Source organism: Schistocerca gregaria, chromosome 1, assembly GCF_023897955.1.
Source record: "Schistocerca gregaria isolate iqSchGreg1 chromosome 1, iqSchGreg1.2, whole genome shotgun sequence".
Lineage (NCBI taxonomy): Eukaryota > Metazoa > Arthropoda > Insecta > Orthoptera > Acrididae > Schistocerca > Schistocerca gregaria.
Genome location: NC_064920.1, coordinates 519302128 through 519319291, shown reverse-complemented (window position 1 = coordinate 519319291; position 17164 = coordinate 519302128). Strand labels below are relative to the sequence as shown.

At 40.0% G+C, this 17164-nt stretch overlaps 1 protein-coding gene across 2 annotated transcripts in view; it reads right to left on the bottom strand.

Annotated features, from left to right (window-relative positions):
- Positions 1–17164, bottom strand: part of LOC126354626 (inter-alpha-trypsin inhibitor heavy chain H4-like) — a 99785-nt gene that overhangs the window by 33498 nt on the left and 49123 nt on the right. Inside the window, exons 13-14 of one of the 2 annotated variants that reach the window (XM_050004397.1) lie at positions 12107–12145; positions 3214–3255 (exon numbers count right to left, since the gene is read on the bottom strand). In XM_050004397.1, the coding sequence (XP_049860354.1) occupies positions 3214–3255; positions 12107–12145 (81 nt within the window). The remainder of the gene's footprint in view (positions 1–3213; positions 3256–12106; positions 12146–17164) is intronic. The other variant, XM_050004405.1, reaches the window with a different exon arrangement.

Genomic DNA, 17164 nt, shown 5'->3' with positions numbered 1-17164 from the left:
TCGTTGTTGCGTATTGAACTCCTTTCTGGGCCACTGACAGCTTTCATAAAGTGTTATAGGAGTCGTTTTCCTTCTAGTGTTGTAAGCCACACATCACAATTGTTGTCAAAATGTCTTGGATTATTTATGATGAATTTCGTTAGTGAATATACGTACTGTGATGGTGCAGCTGAAAAGCCTAACTCCTTGAAGAAATTCCCGCATGACATACGCAGATGAACACCAAATATTATATTCATTGCTTGCTACTGTGGAATCAGTACAGTCTAATTGTCGAGTTAGCCCAGAACATTATTTCATAAGACAATACTGAATGGAAATATGAATGAAAGCTTCAGTTAGTTGATTCGTTTGTATCCAAGACTAGCAAAGAGCAAAAGTAGCTGAACTTAACTGTTCGAGGAGCTCAGAAATAAGCTTATTCCTATTTACGTTTTTGTACATATGTGCAGACAAAAATTTGGAGCATTCTACCATATTTATTGACAACTATTCACGTAGTACATCAACTGCTGGTATGACTCTATTTGCTCTACAGAACTGAATATAGAGTACTTTATTTTCAAAAATTACGGAAGAGCATTTTCAGAGAACTACTTAATAATTCTTTGTAAAATATCATAAACATCTCTTCTATTTTTTCTGATGCGTTTTATTGTAACAGTAGCCTCGTCTCCAAAAACTACCAATTCTGCTTGTTGAAAGTTCAGTGAAAAGTCATTTATATATATAAGGAATAGGAGTGACGCAAAGTTCAAACCTATAGCACTCCATTTGACATTCCTGCCCAGTCAATAAAATTTTATTTCTGTCCAACATTGTACGAATTTTCCAGCACAATTTTTTGATTTCTGTTTGTTAAGTATGATTCAAACCAATTGCATGTAAAGTCATCAGATCTATAAAACTTAAGTTTTGCTAAGAGTGTAACATGATCTACACAAACAAACGCCATTCAGTGATCAAAAGTACCACCTGGCCACGTTTTTTTTACTTAAGGTTTGTAATATTTTGGTGGACGATTGAGTAAATAGCATTATCTTGGCATCCAAAGTGTAATATGATAAGTAAATTATTTACACTTAATTGTGACGCTACTCTTTAGTACATTACTTCTTCGAATATTATAAAACCCAATGAATTTTCAAAAGATATACACTATGTGATCAAAAGAATCCGGTCACATGGCTGAAAATGACTTACAATTTCGTGGCGCCCTCCATCGGTAATGTTGGAATTCAATATGGTGTTGGTCCACCCTTACTCTTGATGACTGCTTCCACTCTCGCAGGCACACGTTCAATCCGGTGATGTTTTCTTGGGGAATGGCATTCCATTCTTCACGGAGTGCTGCACTGAGGAGAGTTACCTATATCGGTCGTTGAGGCCTGACACGAAGTCGGCGTTCCAAAACATCCAAAGGTGTTCTATACGACACAGGTCAGGACTCTGAGCAGGTCAGCTCACTATAGGGATTCGGTTGTCGAGTAACCACTCTGCCACAGGCCGTGCCTTATGAAAAGGTGATCGATCGTGTTGAAACATGCAGTCACCATCCCCGTATTGCTCTTCAACAGTGGGAAGCAAGAAGGTGCTTGAAACATCAGTGTAGACCTGTAATGTGATGGCGACAAGCAAAACAACAAGGGGTGCAACACCCCTCCGTGAAGAACACGACCGCACCATAACACCACCGCCTCCGAATTTTATTGTTGGCACTACACACGCTGGCATGAGACGTTCGCCAAGCATTCGCTATACCCACCCTCTGCCATCGGATCGCCACATTGTATACCGTGATTCGTTACTCCATACAACGTTTCTCCACTGTTCAATTGTCCCATGTTTACGCTCCTTAGAGCAAGCGAGGCGTCGTTTGGCATTTACCGCCGTGATGTGTGGCTTCTGAGAAGCCACTCGACCATGAAATCCACGTTTTCTCACCTCCCGCCTAACTATCATAGTACTTGCAATGGATCCTGATGCAGGCTGGAATTCCTGTGTGATGGTAGATGTCTACCTACTACACCTTAGGAACCTCTTCAACTGTTGGCAGTCTCTGTCAGTCAACAGACGATGTCAGCCTGTACGCGTTTGTGCTGTACGTGTCCCTGCACGTTTTCTCTTCACTTTCACATCGGAAGTAGTGGACCTAGGGATGTTTAGGAGTATGTAAATCTCGCGTACAGACGTGTGAGACAAGTGACACCTAATCACTTGACCACGTTCAAAGTTTGTGAGTTCCGCAGAGGACCCCAATCTGCTCCCTCACGATGTCTAATGAATACTGAGGTCGCTGGTATGGAGTACGTTTCAGTAGGTGGCAGCACAATGTACCTAACATGAAAAACGTATATTTGTGGGGGTGTACGGATACTTTTGATCACACAGTGTACCTTTTCGTAACTCACTGTTAAGTGTGCCAATGCTTATCCATAATGCTTAAAAAGATATCGTCATGAAGTGCATCCTGTATACTCGCTTCATATGCTTAATAGAACAGGCATAGATATAAGTAGATGCAACACTCTATTAAAAACTAGTACAGAATGTATGTCTTTTATGTTGTTACAGCTATCACTTGAGAACAGCACTTCAACTGAATTCGCGATCTTAAGCGATTTTAATAAGCCGAGGCAGAAAATGGAATTTCTTACATACCGCAGCAATGTGTGAACAAGTAGACAGAAAGCAGGAAAGCAGTTTGTCATGTCAGTTAACAGCTGCTTGAAAGTTCCGTTCCTTCGAATGCCAAATGTTAATTAGCCCCTGCAGTCTCTTAAATGAGGAGTAAAGGCCCTTACGTCTAGAGTTACTGAACCAGTGTTAACATTTATTCATTGTCGGAGAATGTTAGTACAAGGAAGGAAACCCAGAGATTAACAACTCGTCCACATCTAGGTCAGTAGGTATTGAGAGTCTACTCATTTGGACGAGGTATAGGGAAGGTAGAACAACAGTATGTTGAAGAGACTGTTCTGTCACCATCACGAAATAACGTACGACAAACACAGAAAACCCAAATCAGTATGGCAGAATGGGCATTTGCCTCTTGCCACTTGAGCACACATGTCATATTAATCATACTCTAATTCGGCCGATAAACGTCGTTTAAAATACCATATGTACACACCATAATTCATAAGATGTTAACTAAATGATTAATTTGTGAACTAGGAGTGCGGTACAACATGAAACTATGTAATAACTCACCTCCTCCGAATGGGGCCGGTGCTGCTACTGGTGGGATGTACCCTGCAACACATCCGGGGAAAAATTAGTTCTATTCATTTCTTTGTTGGTAACACAGACATAGGAAATCTTAGGTTGCAAGAAATAACGTACATGTACAACAGCTTAAGATGTCTCTCTTCCGAAATCTAAATAGTAAAAGTATACTACTGTTCGTTAAATTTGTATAACTTGGAAGAGGTAGCGTCCGAATGAAACTCTGAGTTGGGACGTATGACGTGTTCGGATAACTCAGTAAGTTCATTGTCGGGGACAGATAAGGATCTCTTCATAAAAAAGATTTAATTTTGCAGGATGTAGCAACTCCAGCAGTCTGAAGAGCAGATTTTCGAGTGACAGGTAGCTACGTGAAACTTGTGTCGACTGATGATTACTGCAAAATCTACCCAACTTCACCTAAAGGCCACGGAGGAGGGACACACGAGTTGGAACTCACACTCTTTCCCTATGCATCTCTCGCAAGAGCCGATGAGGTAGGCCGGCTAATTGTTCTAAATGGCTGGTGATACATTATGGTCCTTTGTTAACTTTGTTTCGTAAAAGTTGTTTCATTAATAACAGTATTTTGTCAGAGTGATCGTTTTAAGGGTGTAATGTACTAACGGAAGTTATTAAAGAGCAGTTTTAAAAGACAGCCCGGATTTTTTGGCAGATTTACAGCAATTTCCATTCGGAGAGGAACTACGATGTACCGCTATGACGACCGGGAGTGATATGCTACCCGCTTACCTCAAGACGCATGGTGGCGAAGCTGCTTATGTGAGTAGCTGAACTGATACGAATCGAAATACATTAACGGATGCGTGAAGCTTCCTGATCGCTTTTGTCATTATCAATACATACGACGCAGTGTGTACTCCATCTGCTGCGTCAGTAGAAGGAAAATGTACGAACTCAGCGACAAAAACACGAAGTCAATTCCGTGAAAGAGACAGTGTGTGAAGTCGTTTTCGGTGACATCTTCGAAGCAGCAAACGTCGAGTTGCTGCCATTTTGTGTAAAATACTAACGGACATAGACTTTGTCAATGACATTCAACAAGTTTCAGTCCTTTAGTAAACGATTTCATCTTGTAGCATAGAGACGAAATGGTAGTAGTATAGAGCGAGGAGGACTTTCTCCTTTTTGGAAACGATATTTTTCGGCTGTCTGTAATTACTTGTACTTATATATTTCAGACTTCGATTTCAGCAAGACTGCCATTCCTCAAGTAATAGCTGTTATTTTTTTTCCATCGATCTTGTGTCTGGGTTGAAGCTTCCCGCCATGAATTCCTCTCCTGTGCTAACCTCTCCATCTCAGATCAGCACTTGCAGCCTCCATCCTCAATTACAGTTGCTGGATGCGTTCCAATCTCTGCCTTTCCCTACAGTTTTTGCGCTATATAGCTCGCTCTAGTACCATGGAAGTTATTCTTTCATGTTTTAACAGACGTCCTATCATCTTGTCCACCTCCTTGTCACTCGTTACTACATATTTCTTTCCTCGACAATTCTGTGGAGAACCTCCTCTTTCCTTACCTTATCAGTCCACCTAATTTTCAACATTCATCTTCAGCACCACATCTCAAATTCTTTGATTTCCTTCGGTTCCGGTTTTCCCAAGGTCCATATTTCATTCCCATACAACGCCGTGCTTCAAACGTACATTCTCAGAAATTTCTTCCTCAAGGTAAATGTTTCATTTCCATAAAACGCTGTGCACAAAACGCACATTCTCAGAAATTTCTTCCTCAAGGCGTATGAGTGATTCTAGTAGACTTCACTTCGCCATCAGTGCCCTTTTTTTCTAGTGCTAATATGCTTTTCATGTTCAGCTACGTCAATCATAGGTTATTTTGCTGAATGGGTAGCAGATTACCTTAACTTCATCTTCTTCGTGATTACCGATTCTGATGTTAAGTTTCTCGCTGGTCTCATTTCTGTTGCTTCTCATTACTTTCGTCTTACTTCGATTTACTCTCAAACCACGTCCTTTACTCACTAGACTGTTCATTCCACTCAACAGATGCTCTAATTCTTCCCCACTCTCACTGACGCCAGAAATGTTTTCAGCGAATCTTATTATTTTAATCTTGTAACCTTCCCCTTCGTGATTAAAAATTCTGATGTTAAGTTTATCGCAGGTCTGATTTCAGCTGCTTGTAATGACTTTCGTGTTTACAGCGAATCTCATATCCGTAATCCTGTAACCTTCAATTCATTGCCGTTCTGGAAGCTTTCTTTTATTTTCGTCGTTAGTTCTTCGATGTATGTACTGAACAGTAGGGGCGAAAGAATACACCCCTTTCTTACACTCTTTTTCGAGCACTACGTTTTTGGTCTTCACACTCTTTTCCTAGCACTACGTTTTTGGTCTTGAGTCTTATTGTTCTCTTTTGTTGCTTGTACATATGGTATATTACCCGGCTTTCACTATAACTTTCCCCTATTTTTCTCATAATTTCGAACGCCTTGGCCCATCTTATATTGTCCAGCATCTTTCCGCGGTCGACAAATGTTACGGACGCATCTTGAGTAGTTTTCTTCGAGCTTGCTTCCAACATTAACAGCTACGTCAGAATAACCTCTCCGGTGCATCTGTTTTGCTGATGATGGACCTGTGGTGTAGGGGCACCGTCTTTGATGAATAATCGAAACGTCATCGATTTCGGGTTCGAAACTCACCACCGCTGAAATTTTGTTTAGTAATCAGCATTGGCAGCTGAAGTTTCCGGTATAAACAGTCACACTCAATCTGCAAACGGCCTTATCAAAGAGGGCGGAGGAGCTCAAAAAGATTCAGGGCACTCTCTTGGCCTTGGGGTGGGGAAGTGCCCCGATAGACGGAAGAATCAGCAGTGACCGGCGGCATGAGGATGCATAAAGCAATGCATTAAAGACACATAGATGTGCATCCACAGGACATCTGGCTTGTGACTGAAAAAGTATCACGATGATCTCTCCATTGACAATAGATGTCGGAATAGTTCTGCATTCACATCTCCGGCAGTGGACTTCAAGGGGGAGGTAACCATGAGAAAAAATTCAATAACCAACGAAAGGATAACGTACTAAGCGTGATACGTCAGAACCTTGAACTTGGCAGGGAAGCTAGAAAGTCTGAAGAGGGAAGTGCTGAGGCTCAAGCTAGACATAGTAGGGGGCAGTGAAGTGATATGGAAAGAAGACTAGGGTTTCCGGTCAGATAAGTATCGGGTGATATCAAGAGAGCCGAAATTGGTATAATTGGAGTAGTATTCGTTATGAATAGGAGAGCAGGGCAGAGAGTGTGTTACTGTGTACAGTTCAGTGATAGGGTTTTTCTGATCAGAATCTAGAATCGACAACAAACCAGAAAGGGAGTAGAAAATCTGATAGTCATGTGGCCTGGAATGCGGCTGTAGAGGAAGCTTTAGCAGAGATTTTAAAAGGAGAATGTGGGCTTTGGCCAAGGAATGAGAGAGGAAAAGGACTAATTGAATTTTGTAATAAATGTCAGCGAGTAATAGCGAATACTCTGTTCAAGAATCACAAGAGGAGGAGTTATGCTTGCAAAAGGCCAGGTAGTAATAGACGATTTCAATTAGATTACGTCATGGTCGGGTAGAAATTCCGAATTCGGACACTGGATTGCAAGGTTTACCTGGAAGCAGATATGGACTCTGATCACAATATAGTATTGATGAAGGGTAGACTGAAGTTCAAGAGATTAGTCAGGACGAAATATTACTGAGATGAATTGATACGGAATTACGGAGAAATTACGAGATACACTTGAAGTTATGTCAGGCTATAGATGCAACAATAAGGAATATATCAGTAGGCTGTACAGGTGAAGAGGATTGGACATCTCTAAAAAGGACAGTCATGGAAGTTGGAAATAATAACGTAGGTAAACAGAAGAAACGAAGGGTAGCAGAGGTAATACTCATTTAATAGATGAGAGAAGGAAGAACAAAAATATTCCTAGACATTCAGGAATATAGGAATACAGCTCGCTGAGGAATGATATAAATAGAAAGTGCAAGGAAGCGAATGCTAAATGACTGGACGAAAAATGTGAAGAAATCGAAAAAAAAACTGATTGTCAGAAGGGCTGACTTAGCGTATAGGAAAGCCAAAATATTTTTCGGTTAAATTAAAAGCAAGTGTGGGAACATTAAGTGTGCAACGGAAATTCCGCTGTTAAATGCTGAGGAGATTGCAGATAGGTGGCAAGAGTACATTCAAGGCTTGTATGATGGGGAACAATCGTCTGATGTCATAGAAGAAGAAACAGGAGTCAATTTAGAAGAGATGGGGCATCCAGTATTAGAATCAGAATTTAAGAGAGCTTTGAAAGAGGTAAGATCAAATAAGTGAGAAGAAATAGGTAACATTCCATCAAAATTTCTAACATCATTGGCGAAAGTGGCACCAAACCGGCTATTCAAGTTGGTGTGTAGAATGTATGAGTCCCGCGACATACCATCCGACTTTCGAAAAAATATCATCCATACAATTCCGGAAACAGCAAGAGCTGACAAGTACGAAAATTATGGCATAACCACCTTAAAAGTTCATGCCTCCAATTTTCTGACAAGAATAGCATACAGAAGAACAGAAAAGAAAACAGAGGATGTGTTAGATGAAGATCGATTTGGCTTTAGGTAAGATAAAGGAACCAGAGAGGTAAATCTGACGTTGTAGTCGATAATGGAAGCAAGACTTAAAAAATCAGGACACGTTCACAGGATTTGTCTACCTGAAAAGGAGTCCGCCAAATTAAAATGCTGAAAGATGTTTGAAATTCTGAGCAAAATAGGAGTAAGCTGTAGAGAGAGACGGGTAATATACAAAATGTACAAGAGGCAAGAAGGAATAATAAGAGTGGACGACCAAGGACGATGTGCTCGGGCTAAAAAGGGTGTCAGATCGGGGATATAATCTTTCGCCCCTACTGTCCATCTGTCCAGCGAAGAAGCAGTGAGGGAAGTATTAGAAAGATTCAGGGGTGCAATTAAAACTCAAGGTGGAAGGATATCAACGATACAATTTGCTGATGAGATTGCTGTGTTGTGTGAAAGTGAAGAAGAATTACATGATGTGCTGAACGGAATGAACAGTCCAATGAGTACAGAATATGGACTGAGAGTAAATCGGAGAAAGACGAAATTAATGAGAAGTAATAGAAATGAGAACAGCGAGAAACTAAATATCAGGATTGATGGTCACGAAGTCAGTGAAGTTAAGGAATTCTGCTACCTAGGCAGTAAAATAACCAATGACGGACGGAGCAAGGAGGGCATCAAAAGCAGACTCGCTATGGCAAAAAAGGCATTTGTGGCCAAGAGAAGTCTACTAATATCAAATACCGGCCTTAATTTGAGGAAGAAATTTCTGAGGATGTACGTCTGGAGTACAGCATTGTATGGTAGTGAAACATGGACTGTGGGAAAACGAACAGAAGAGAATCGAAGCATTTGAGATGTGATGCTACAAACTTTTAAAATTCGGTGGACTGATAATGTGAGGAATTAGGAGTTTCTGCGCAGAATCGTAGAGGAAAGGAACATGCAGAAAACACTGATCATGAGAAGGGATAGGATTATAAGGCATCTGGTAAGATATGAGGCTATGACGTATATAGTACTAGAGGGAGCTGTAGAGGGCAAAAACTGTAGAGGAAGACAAAGACTGGACTATATCTAGCAAATAATCGAGGACGTAGGTTGCAAGAGCTACTCTGAGATGAAGAGATTGTCGCAGGAGAAGAATTCGTGGCAGGCCGCATCCAACCAATCAGCAGACTGTGGACTCAAAAGAAAAAAGCTAAACTGACCGTTACTTAACAGACCTTAAAGTTTTTCTTCTGTATATCATTCTCATCAGAAACTTGGATGCTGACTATGCAATAAATCTTTATTGTATTTGTTAGCTCTTGCAGTCTTCGGGATTGTGCAGATGATATCGTTCCGCGAGTCAGCTGGTATATCGCCAGACTCACACATTTTACTCACTAACGTTAATAGCTGTTTGGTTGTCACTTGCCCCCAATGATTTTAAAAAGTCTAACCCAATGTTGTGTATCATTTCTGCATTATTTTTTCCTAAACATTCTAGATTTCCTTTAAATTCTGATTCTAAATGCTGGATTCCCTATATTTTCTATATGACTCCTGTTTCTTCTTCTAACACATCAGACAAGTCTTCCCCCTCATACGGACTTTCAATGCACTCTTTCCACCTATCTGCTCTGTCCTTTGCATGTAATGGTGGATTCTCCTTTGCGTTCTTAATGCTACTACGCTTGATTTTAATTTCACCGAAGGTTATCTTGACCTTTCTACATGCTTTGTCAGTCCTTCGATTTTTCCACATTGATCACGCAGCCATTCTCCTTAGCTTGTCTGTACTTCGCATGTATTTTTCTTGTGCTGTGAAGTTAAATCAGCACAAAGCTTACTTGAACATCCAAAGGAAGATACGAAGTGCAAAGCAAGAGATAATTACGCAGCTAGGACGGAACACTGAACACTGTGACAAATTCAGTTTTAGGGATATGTTCTGTTCTCAAAAATTTGTAAGTTAGTTACATATTCCGTAGCTCTTCTGAATGACTGTTTTCCTGTGGAACGAATCAGTTTGCAGGATGATTATACAAGTCGAGTTTAGAATTAGTTAAAGCATTAGTTTTAATACTACTCAGGCAACTACACATAAAAAATAATTGCATTTTTATTCTTGTTTTATTTGTCATTATCATTCTACCAGTCTTAAACAGAAATTCGTCCAAGGAACAGAATGAGCTGTCCAGGAGAAATTATATTAGATTAGATTTCAAGCTTGCTTAGCTACCTACAGACATTTTATTTTATAGGGCTAGTGATCAAAAATTGTTTTTGTTCAGTATTGAACTACTTTCTGAGCCACGGACAGCTTTCACAAATGGTGATAAGAGTAATTTGTTCCTCTAATGTTGTGTTTGTGGACATCACAATTCTTCTCAAATGTCATGGATTATTTATGAAGAATTTCGTCAGAGAATACATGAGCTCTGATTTTGCAGCTGGAGTGCCTAACTCCTTGAAGAGATTCGTACATGGCATCCATGAATGAACACAACATGTCATTGTTATTGCTCCTTATTGTGTAATCAGTACCTTCTAAGTGATGAGTTAGCCCAGAAAATTACTTCGTGCGACAGTCCTGAATGGAAAGTTGCAAAATGTTTCAGGAAGCTGATTCGTTTGTATCCAAGACTAGCAATTATACTAAGAGCAAAAGTAGCTGAACTCCTGTTTGAGAAGATTAGAAATAAGCTCCTTCCGGTTTAAGTTTTTAAGAATATGTGAAGCTAAAAATTTGGAGATTCTACCATATTTATTGACAACGGTTCACGTGCTACATCAATTGCCGCTATGACTCTATTTGTTTTACAGCGTATTTTATTTTCAAAATTAAGGGAAAGTCTATTTTCAGAGAAATAATTATTAATTCTTTGTAAAATATTATTAACATCTCTTCTATTCATTTCTTTTGTATGTGTTCTATTGTAGCAGTAGTCTCGTTTGCAAAACGTACCAATTCTGCTTGTTGAATGTTAAGTGGAAGTTCATTCACATATATAAAGAAGAGGAGTGGATCCAAAGTTTAACCGTACGAGACTCTAGTGTGCCATTCCTCCCCAGACACTAAAATTTCCCACGTGTCCAACACAGTTTGAATTATTCATCACTACTTTTTATTAGTTGTGTTTGTCAAGTTTGATTCAAACCAGTTGTTTGTAAGGCCGTCAGTTCTATAAGACTTAAGTTTTTCTAAGTGTGTAACATGAGCTACAGAACCAGACGACATCGAATGATCACAGAAGTGCTACCTGGCAATATTTTTTTACTTAGTGTTTGTAATATATTGGTTAGTGAATGAGTAAATAGAATTATCAGTGGAAGAACCCTCCTGGAATCCAAAGTGTAATACGTTAAGTAAATTGTTTCTACTTAATTGTGACACTACTCTTTAGTACATTACTTTTTCGAATGTTATAAAAGTCAGTGAATTTTCGAAAGATATACCTCTGTGTATCTCACTGTGAAATGCCCCAATGCTTATCCATGCCGCTTGAAAAGACATCGTCGTCATGTGCATCATGTTTACAAGCTCTATATGCTTAACAGATGTATATAAATCTACTAAAAATGAATACAGTTTGTATCCCTGAAACGTATTTGGTCTTTTAGAAAATTACGTTGTTACAGGTATCACTTTAGACGACACTTCAACATAATTCGCGATCTTAAATGAATAAATACATTTTAATAAATCCAGGAAGAAAATGTAATTTCTTACATGCTGCACCTGTGTGTGAACGTGTAGACAGAAATCAATAATTCATTTTTTTAATGCCAGTTAACAGCTGCCTGAAAGTTCCGTTCCATGGAATGCCGAATGCTAAGTTGCCCCTGGAGCGATCTAAAATGAGGAATAAATACCCTTATTTCTAGAGTAACCGAACCAGTGTCTACATTTAATCACTGTCGGAGAATTTTACAACAATATAGGAAGCCTAGGTCATTAGTGACTGGCCACCTATCCATTTGGATCAAGGCTGGGGAAGGTAGTGCAACAATGTGTTGAGGAAACTGCTCTGCCACAACCACAAAAGAATCCACGACAAACACTGAAAAACCCTAATCAGCATGACAGCGTGACCATTTGCCTCTGGCAGCTGGAGCATACATATCGAATTAACGATACTCTTAGTCGGCCGATAATTTTGGCGTAGTTAATGAATATTTCATACGTACATATCGTAATGCAGAAGATATTAAGTAAGTAGTTAATTTGCGAGCACACGTCGCAGTGAAACACAATGAAATGATGTAATAACTCACCTCCGGCTAGTGAGCCCCCTGCTCCAGGTGAGATGTATCCTGCAAAACATTCGCGGAAAAATTAGTTCCACTCGTTTCCCTGTTGGTAACTTAGAGACACGTAATCTTAGGATGAAATAAATAACGTACATGTACAAAAATTTAACATGTATATCTAACGACATCTAAATAGTTACATTATATTACTGTTCGTAAACTTTGTATAACTTGGTAAAGGTAGCGTCTGAATGAAACTCTGAGTTGGGACGTATGACGTGTTCGGATAACTCAGTAAGTTCATTGCCGGCGACAGATAAACATCACGTCATAAAAAAAGATTTAATTTTGTAGGGTGTTTTGTCTGCAACGCTCTGAAGAACAAAATTTCGAGTGACAGGTAGCTACGTGAAACTTTTATCGACTGATGGTTACTGCAAAATCTACCCAACTTATATGATTCTTCAGTGGCAATTAAGTAAATACCTATCCACAGATGTGTGTAGTGGGTCACAAGGGAAGCTAAGGCGATGAAAAATCAATTATGGGGCTGCAATATTTCTTGAAATTGGATGAAGTTGGTCAACATATGGTGTGCTCGTTTACCTTAGCAGAATAACGTCTGAAGTTTTGGAGTCGGGGTAAACTTCATGGTTTCCGTGACCAAAGAAATCAAATGCTTCTATCTTCACCTACAGGACAATGAGTAGGGGTACCCTTTTCGCAGATGCATCTCTTACAAGAGCCATTGCGATAGGCCGGCTAACTGCTCTAAAGTATTAGTGACAGATTATGATTTCTTTGTTAAATTTGATTCCTAAATTTATTTCCTTATTAACAATATTTCGTCAGAGAGATTGTTTTAATGGTGTAACATATTAACAAAAGTTACTAAAGAGCAGTTTTGAAAGACAGCCCGGACTGTCTGGGAGACTCAATACAGTTCCAATTTGGATAGGAACTATGATGTTCCGTACGACTTCCGGGAGTAATATGCTACCCGCGTACCCCAAGAAGCTCCGTGGCGAAGCTGCTTATTTGAGTAGCAGAAATGATACAAATCGAAACACACTGACGGATGCGTGAAGATTCATGAGCGCTTTTAAATTAGCTGTACGTACGACGCAAATGTGTACTCCAGCTGACATGTCAGAAAATGTAAAATGAACGAACACAGCGATAAATCACATGGAGTCATTTTTGTGAAAAGGACGCTCTGTAAGTGCGTTTTCGATAACATCTTCGAAGCACATAGTTGGTGCAATTTCGTGTAAAATACCAACGGACATGGACTTGATCAATGACATGCAGTAAGCCGCCTTCCTTTAGTGAACAATTTCGTCTAGTAGCAGAGAGACGAAATGGTAGTTGCACAGAGCGAGGAATCATTTTCTCCTTTCTCGAAATGATATTTTCCTTTACATGTTATTGCACGTATTTATTTCAGATTACGATTTCAGCTAGAGCGCCATTCTTCAAGTAATAGCTGTTTTTTCATCAATCTTGTGTCTGGGTTGAAGCTTCCAGCAACGAATTCCTCTCCTGTGCTAACCTCTCTATCTCAGAGCAGCACTTGCAGCTTCCATCCTCAATTACAGTTGCTGGATGCGTTCCAATCTCTGCCTTTCTCTACAGTTTTTACGCTATACAGCTCGCTCTAGTACCACGGAAATTATTCCTTCATGTATTAACAGACGTCCTATCATCTTGTCCACCTCCTTGTCATTCGTTACTACATATTTCTTTCCTCGACAATTCTGTGGAGTACCTCCTCTTTCCTTACCTTATCAGTCCATCTAATTTTCAACATTCATCTTCAGCACCACATCTCAAATTCTTTGATTTCCTTCTGTTCCGGTTTTCCCGCAGTCCATGTTTCACTCCCATACAACACCGTCCTCCAAACGTACATTCCCAGAAATTTCTTCCTCAAATTAAGGCCTGTGTATGATTCTAGTAGAATTCGCTTCACCAGGACTGACATTTTCGCCAGTGCTAAAATGCTTTTTATATCAGAAGCTTGGACGTGGTAGGGAAGCTAGAAAGTCTGACAAGGGTAATTCTAAGGCTCAAGCTAGATATAGTAGGGGTCAGCGAAGTGAAGTGGTAAGAAGACAAGGGTTTTTGGACAAATGACTGTGATATAAACAGGAGCAGAAAATGGAAGACTTGGAGTAGGATTCGTTATGAATAGGAAAATCGTGAAGAGAGTGTTTTATTGTGACAGGATTATTCTTATTAGATTCGACAGCAAACCAACACACACAACAATAGTTAATGTATACATGCCGACGTCGCAAGCTAAGATGAGAGATAGAGAAAGAGTATGGGGATATTGAAGGAGTAATGCAGTATGTAAAGGGAGATGAAAATGTAACAGCCACGGGAGACTGAAATGCGGTTGTAAAGGTAGGAGTAGAAGAAAAAGTGACAGGAGAAAATGAGATTGGGACAAGGAATAAGAGAGGAGAAAGACTAATTGAGTTCTGCAATAAATTTCAGCTAGTGATAGCGAATACTCTGTTCAAGAATCACCAGAGCAGGAGGTATGCCTGGAAAAGGCCACGTGATACTGGAAGATTTCAGTTAGATTACATCATGGTGGGACAGAAATTCCGAATTCAGGTACTGGATTGTAAGGCTCGTCTAGGAGCAGATATAGACTCAGATCACAATGTAGTAGTTATGAAGAGTAAGCTGAAGTTTAAGAGATTAGGCAGGAAGAATTAAAACGCAAAGAAATTGGATTCGGAAGTAAAAGGATTTACGAGACATACTTGAAGTTATCTCAGGCTATAGACACAACAATAATGAATAGATCAGTAGGCAGTACAGTTGAAGAGGACTGGACGTCTCTAAAAAGAACCATCACAGAAGTTGCAAAGAATAACATCTACATCTACATCTACATGACTACTCTGCAATTCACATTTAAGTGCTTGGCAGAGGGTTCATCGAACCACAATCATACTATCTCTCTACTATTCCACTCCCGAACAGCGAGCGGGAAAAACGAACACCTAAACCTTTCTGTTAGAGCTCTGATTTCTCTTATTTTATTTTGATGATCATTCCTACCTATGTAGGTTGGGCTCAACAAAATATTTTCGCATTCGAAAGAGAAAGTTGGTGACTGAAATTTCGTAAAAAGGTCTCGCCGCGACGAAAAACGTCTATGCTGTAATGACTTCCATCGCAACTCGTGTATCATATCTGCCACATTCTCTCCCCTATAACGTGATAATACAAAACGAGGTGCTCTTTTCTGCACCCTTTCGATGTCCTCCGTCAATCCCACCTGGTAAGGATCCCACACCGCGCAGCAATATTCTAACAGAGGACGAACGAGTGTAGTGTAAGCTGTCTCTTTAGTGGACTTGTTGCATCTTCTAAGTGTCCTGCCAATGAAACGCAACCTTTGGCTCGCCTTCCCAACAATATTATCTATGTGGTCCTTCCAACTGAAGTTGTTCGTAATTTTAACACCCAGGTACTTAGTTGAATTGAGAGCCTTGAGAATTGTACTATTTATCGAGTAATCGAATTCCAACGGATTTCTTTTGGAACTCATGTGGATCATCTCACACTTTTCGTTATTTAGCGTCAACTGCCACCTGACACACCATACAGCAATCTTTTCTAAATCGCTTTGCAACTGATACTGGTCTTCGGATGACCTTACTAGACGGTAAATTACAGCATCATCTGCGAACAGTCTAAGAGACCTGCTCAGATTGTCACCCAGGTCAGTTATATAGATCAGGAACAGTAGAGGTCCCAGGACGCTTCCCTGGGGAACACCTGATATCACTTCAGTTTTACTCGATGATTTGCCGTCTATTACTACGAACTGCGACCTTCCTGACAGGAAATCACGAATCCAGTCGCACAACTGAGACGATACCCCATAGCTCCGCAGCTTGATTAGAAGTCGCTTGTGAGGAACGGTGTCAAAAGCTTTCCGGAAATCTAGAAATACGGAATCAACTTGTGATCCCCTTTTTCTGAAGCCGTGCTGATTACGTGTCAATAGATCGTTCCCTTCGAGGTGATTCATAATGTTTGAATACAGTATATGCTCCAAAACCCTACTGCAAACCGACGTCAATGATATAGGTCTGTAGTTAAATGGATTACTCCGACTACCCTTCTTGAACACTGGTGCGACCTGCGCAATTTTCCAATCTGTAGGTACAGATCTATCGGTGAGCGAGCGGTTGTATATGAGTGCTAAGTAGGGAGCTATAGTATCAGCCTAATCTGAAAGGAACCTAATCGGTATACAATCTGGACCTGAAGACTTGCCCGTATCAAGCGATTTGAGTTGCTTCGCAACCCCTAAGGTATCTACTTCTAAGAGACTCATGCAACTTGGGAACAAAGAAGGTAACAGCCAGGAAACCATGGATAACAGAAGAAATACCTCGTGCAATCGACGAAAGAAGAAAGTACAAAAATGTTCAGCGAAATTCAGGAACATAGAAATACAAGTTGCTGACCAATGAAATAAACAGAAAATTCAGGAAAGTTAAGACGAAATAGTTGCATGAAAAATGTGAAGAAATTGAAAAATAAATGACTGTCAGAAGGACTGACTAAGCATATAGGAAAGTCAAAACAATTTTCGGTGAAATTGAAAGCAAGGATGGTTTCATTAAGAGTGCAACGGGCCGCTGTTAAATGCAGAGAAAAGAGCAGACAGGTGGCAAGAGTACATTGAAGGCTTCTATGAGGAGGGATAGATGTGATGTGATAGAAGAAGAAACAGGAGCCGATTTAGAAGAGATGGAGAATCCAGTATCAGAATCAGAATTTAAGAGAGCTCTGGAGGACTTCAGATCAATTAACGCACAAGGGATAGATAACATTCCATCAGAATGTCTAACATCACTGAGGAAAGTGACAACAAACCGACTATTCAAGTCAGTGTATAGAATGTATCAGGCGACATACCATCTGACTTTCGAAAAAATATCATCCATACAATTCCGAAGACTGCAAGAGCTGACAAGTTCGAAAAGTAACGCACAATCAGCTTAACAGCTCATGCAACCAAGTTTCTGACAAGAATAATATACAGAA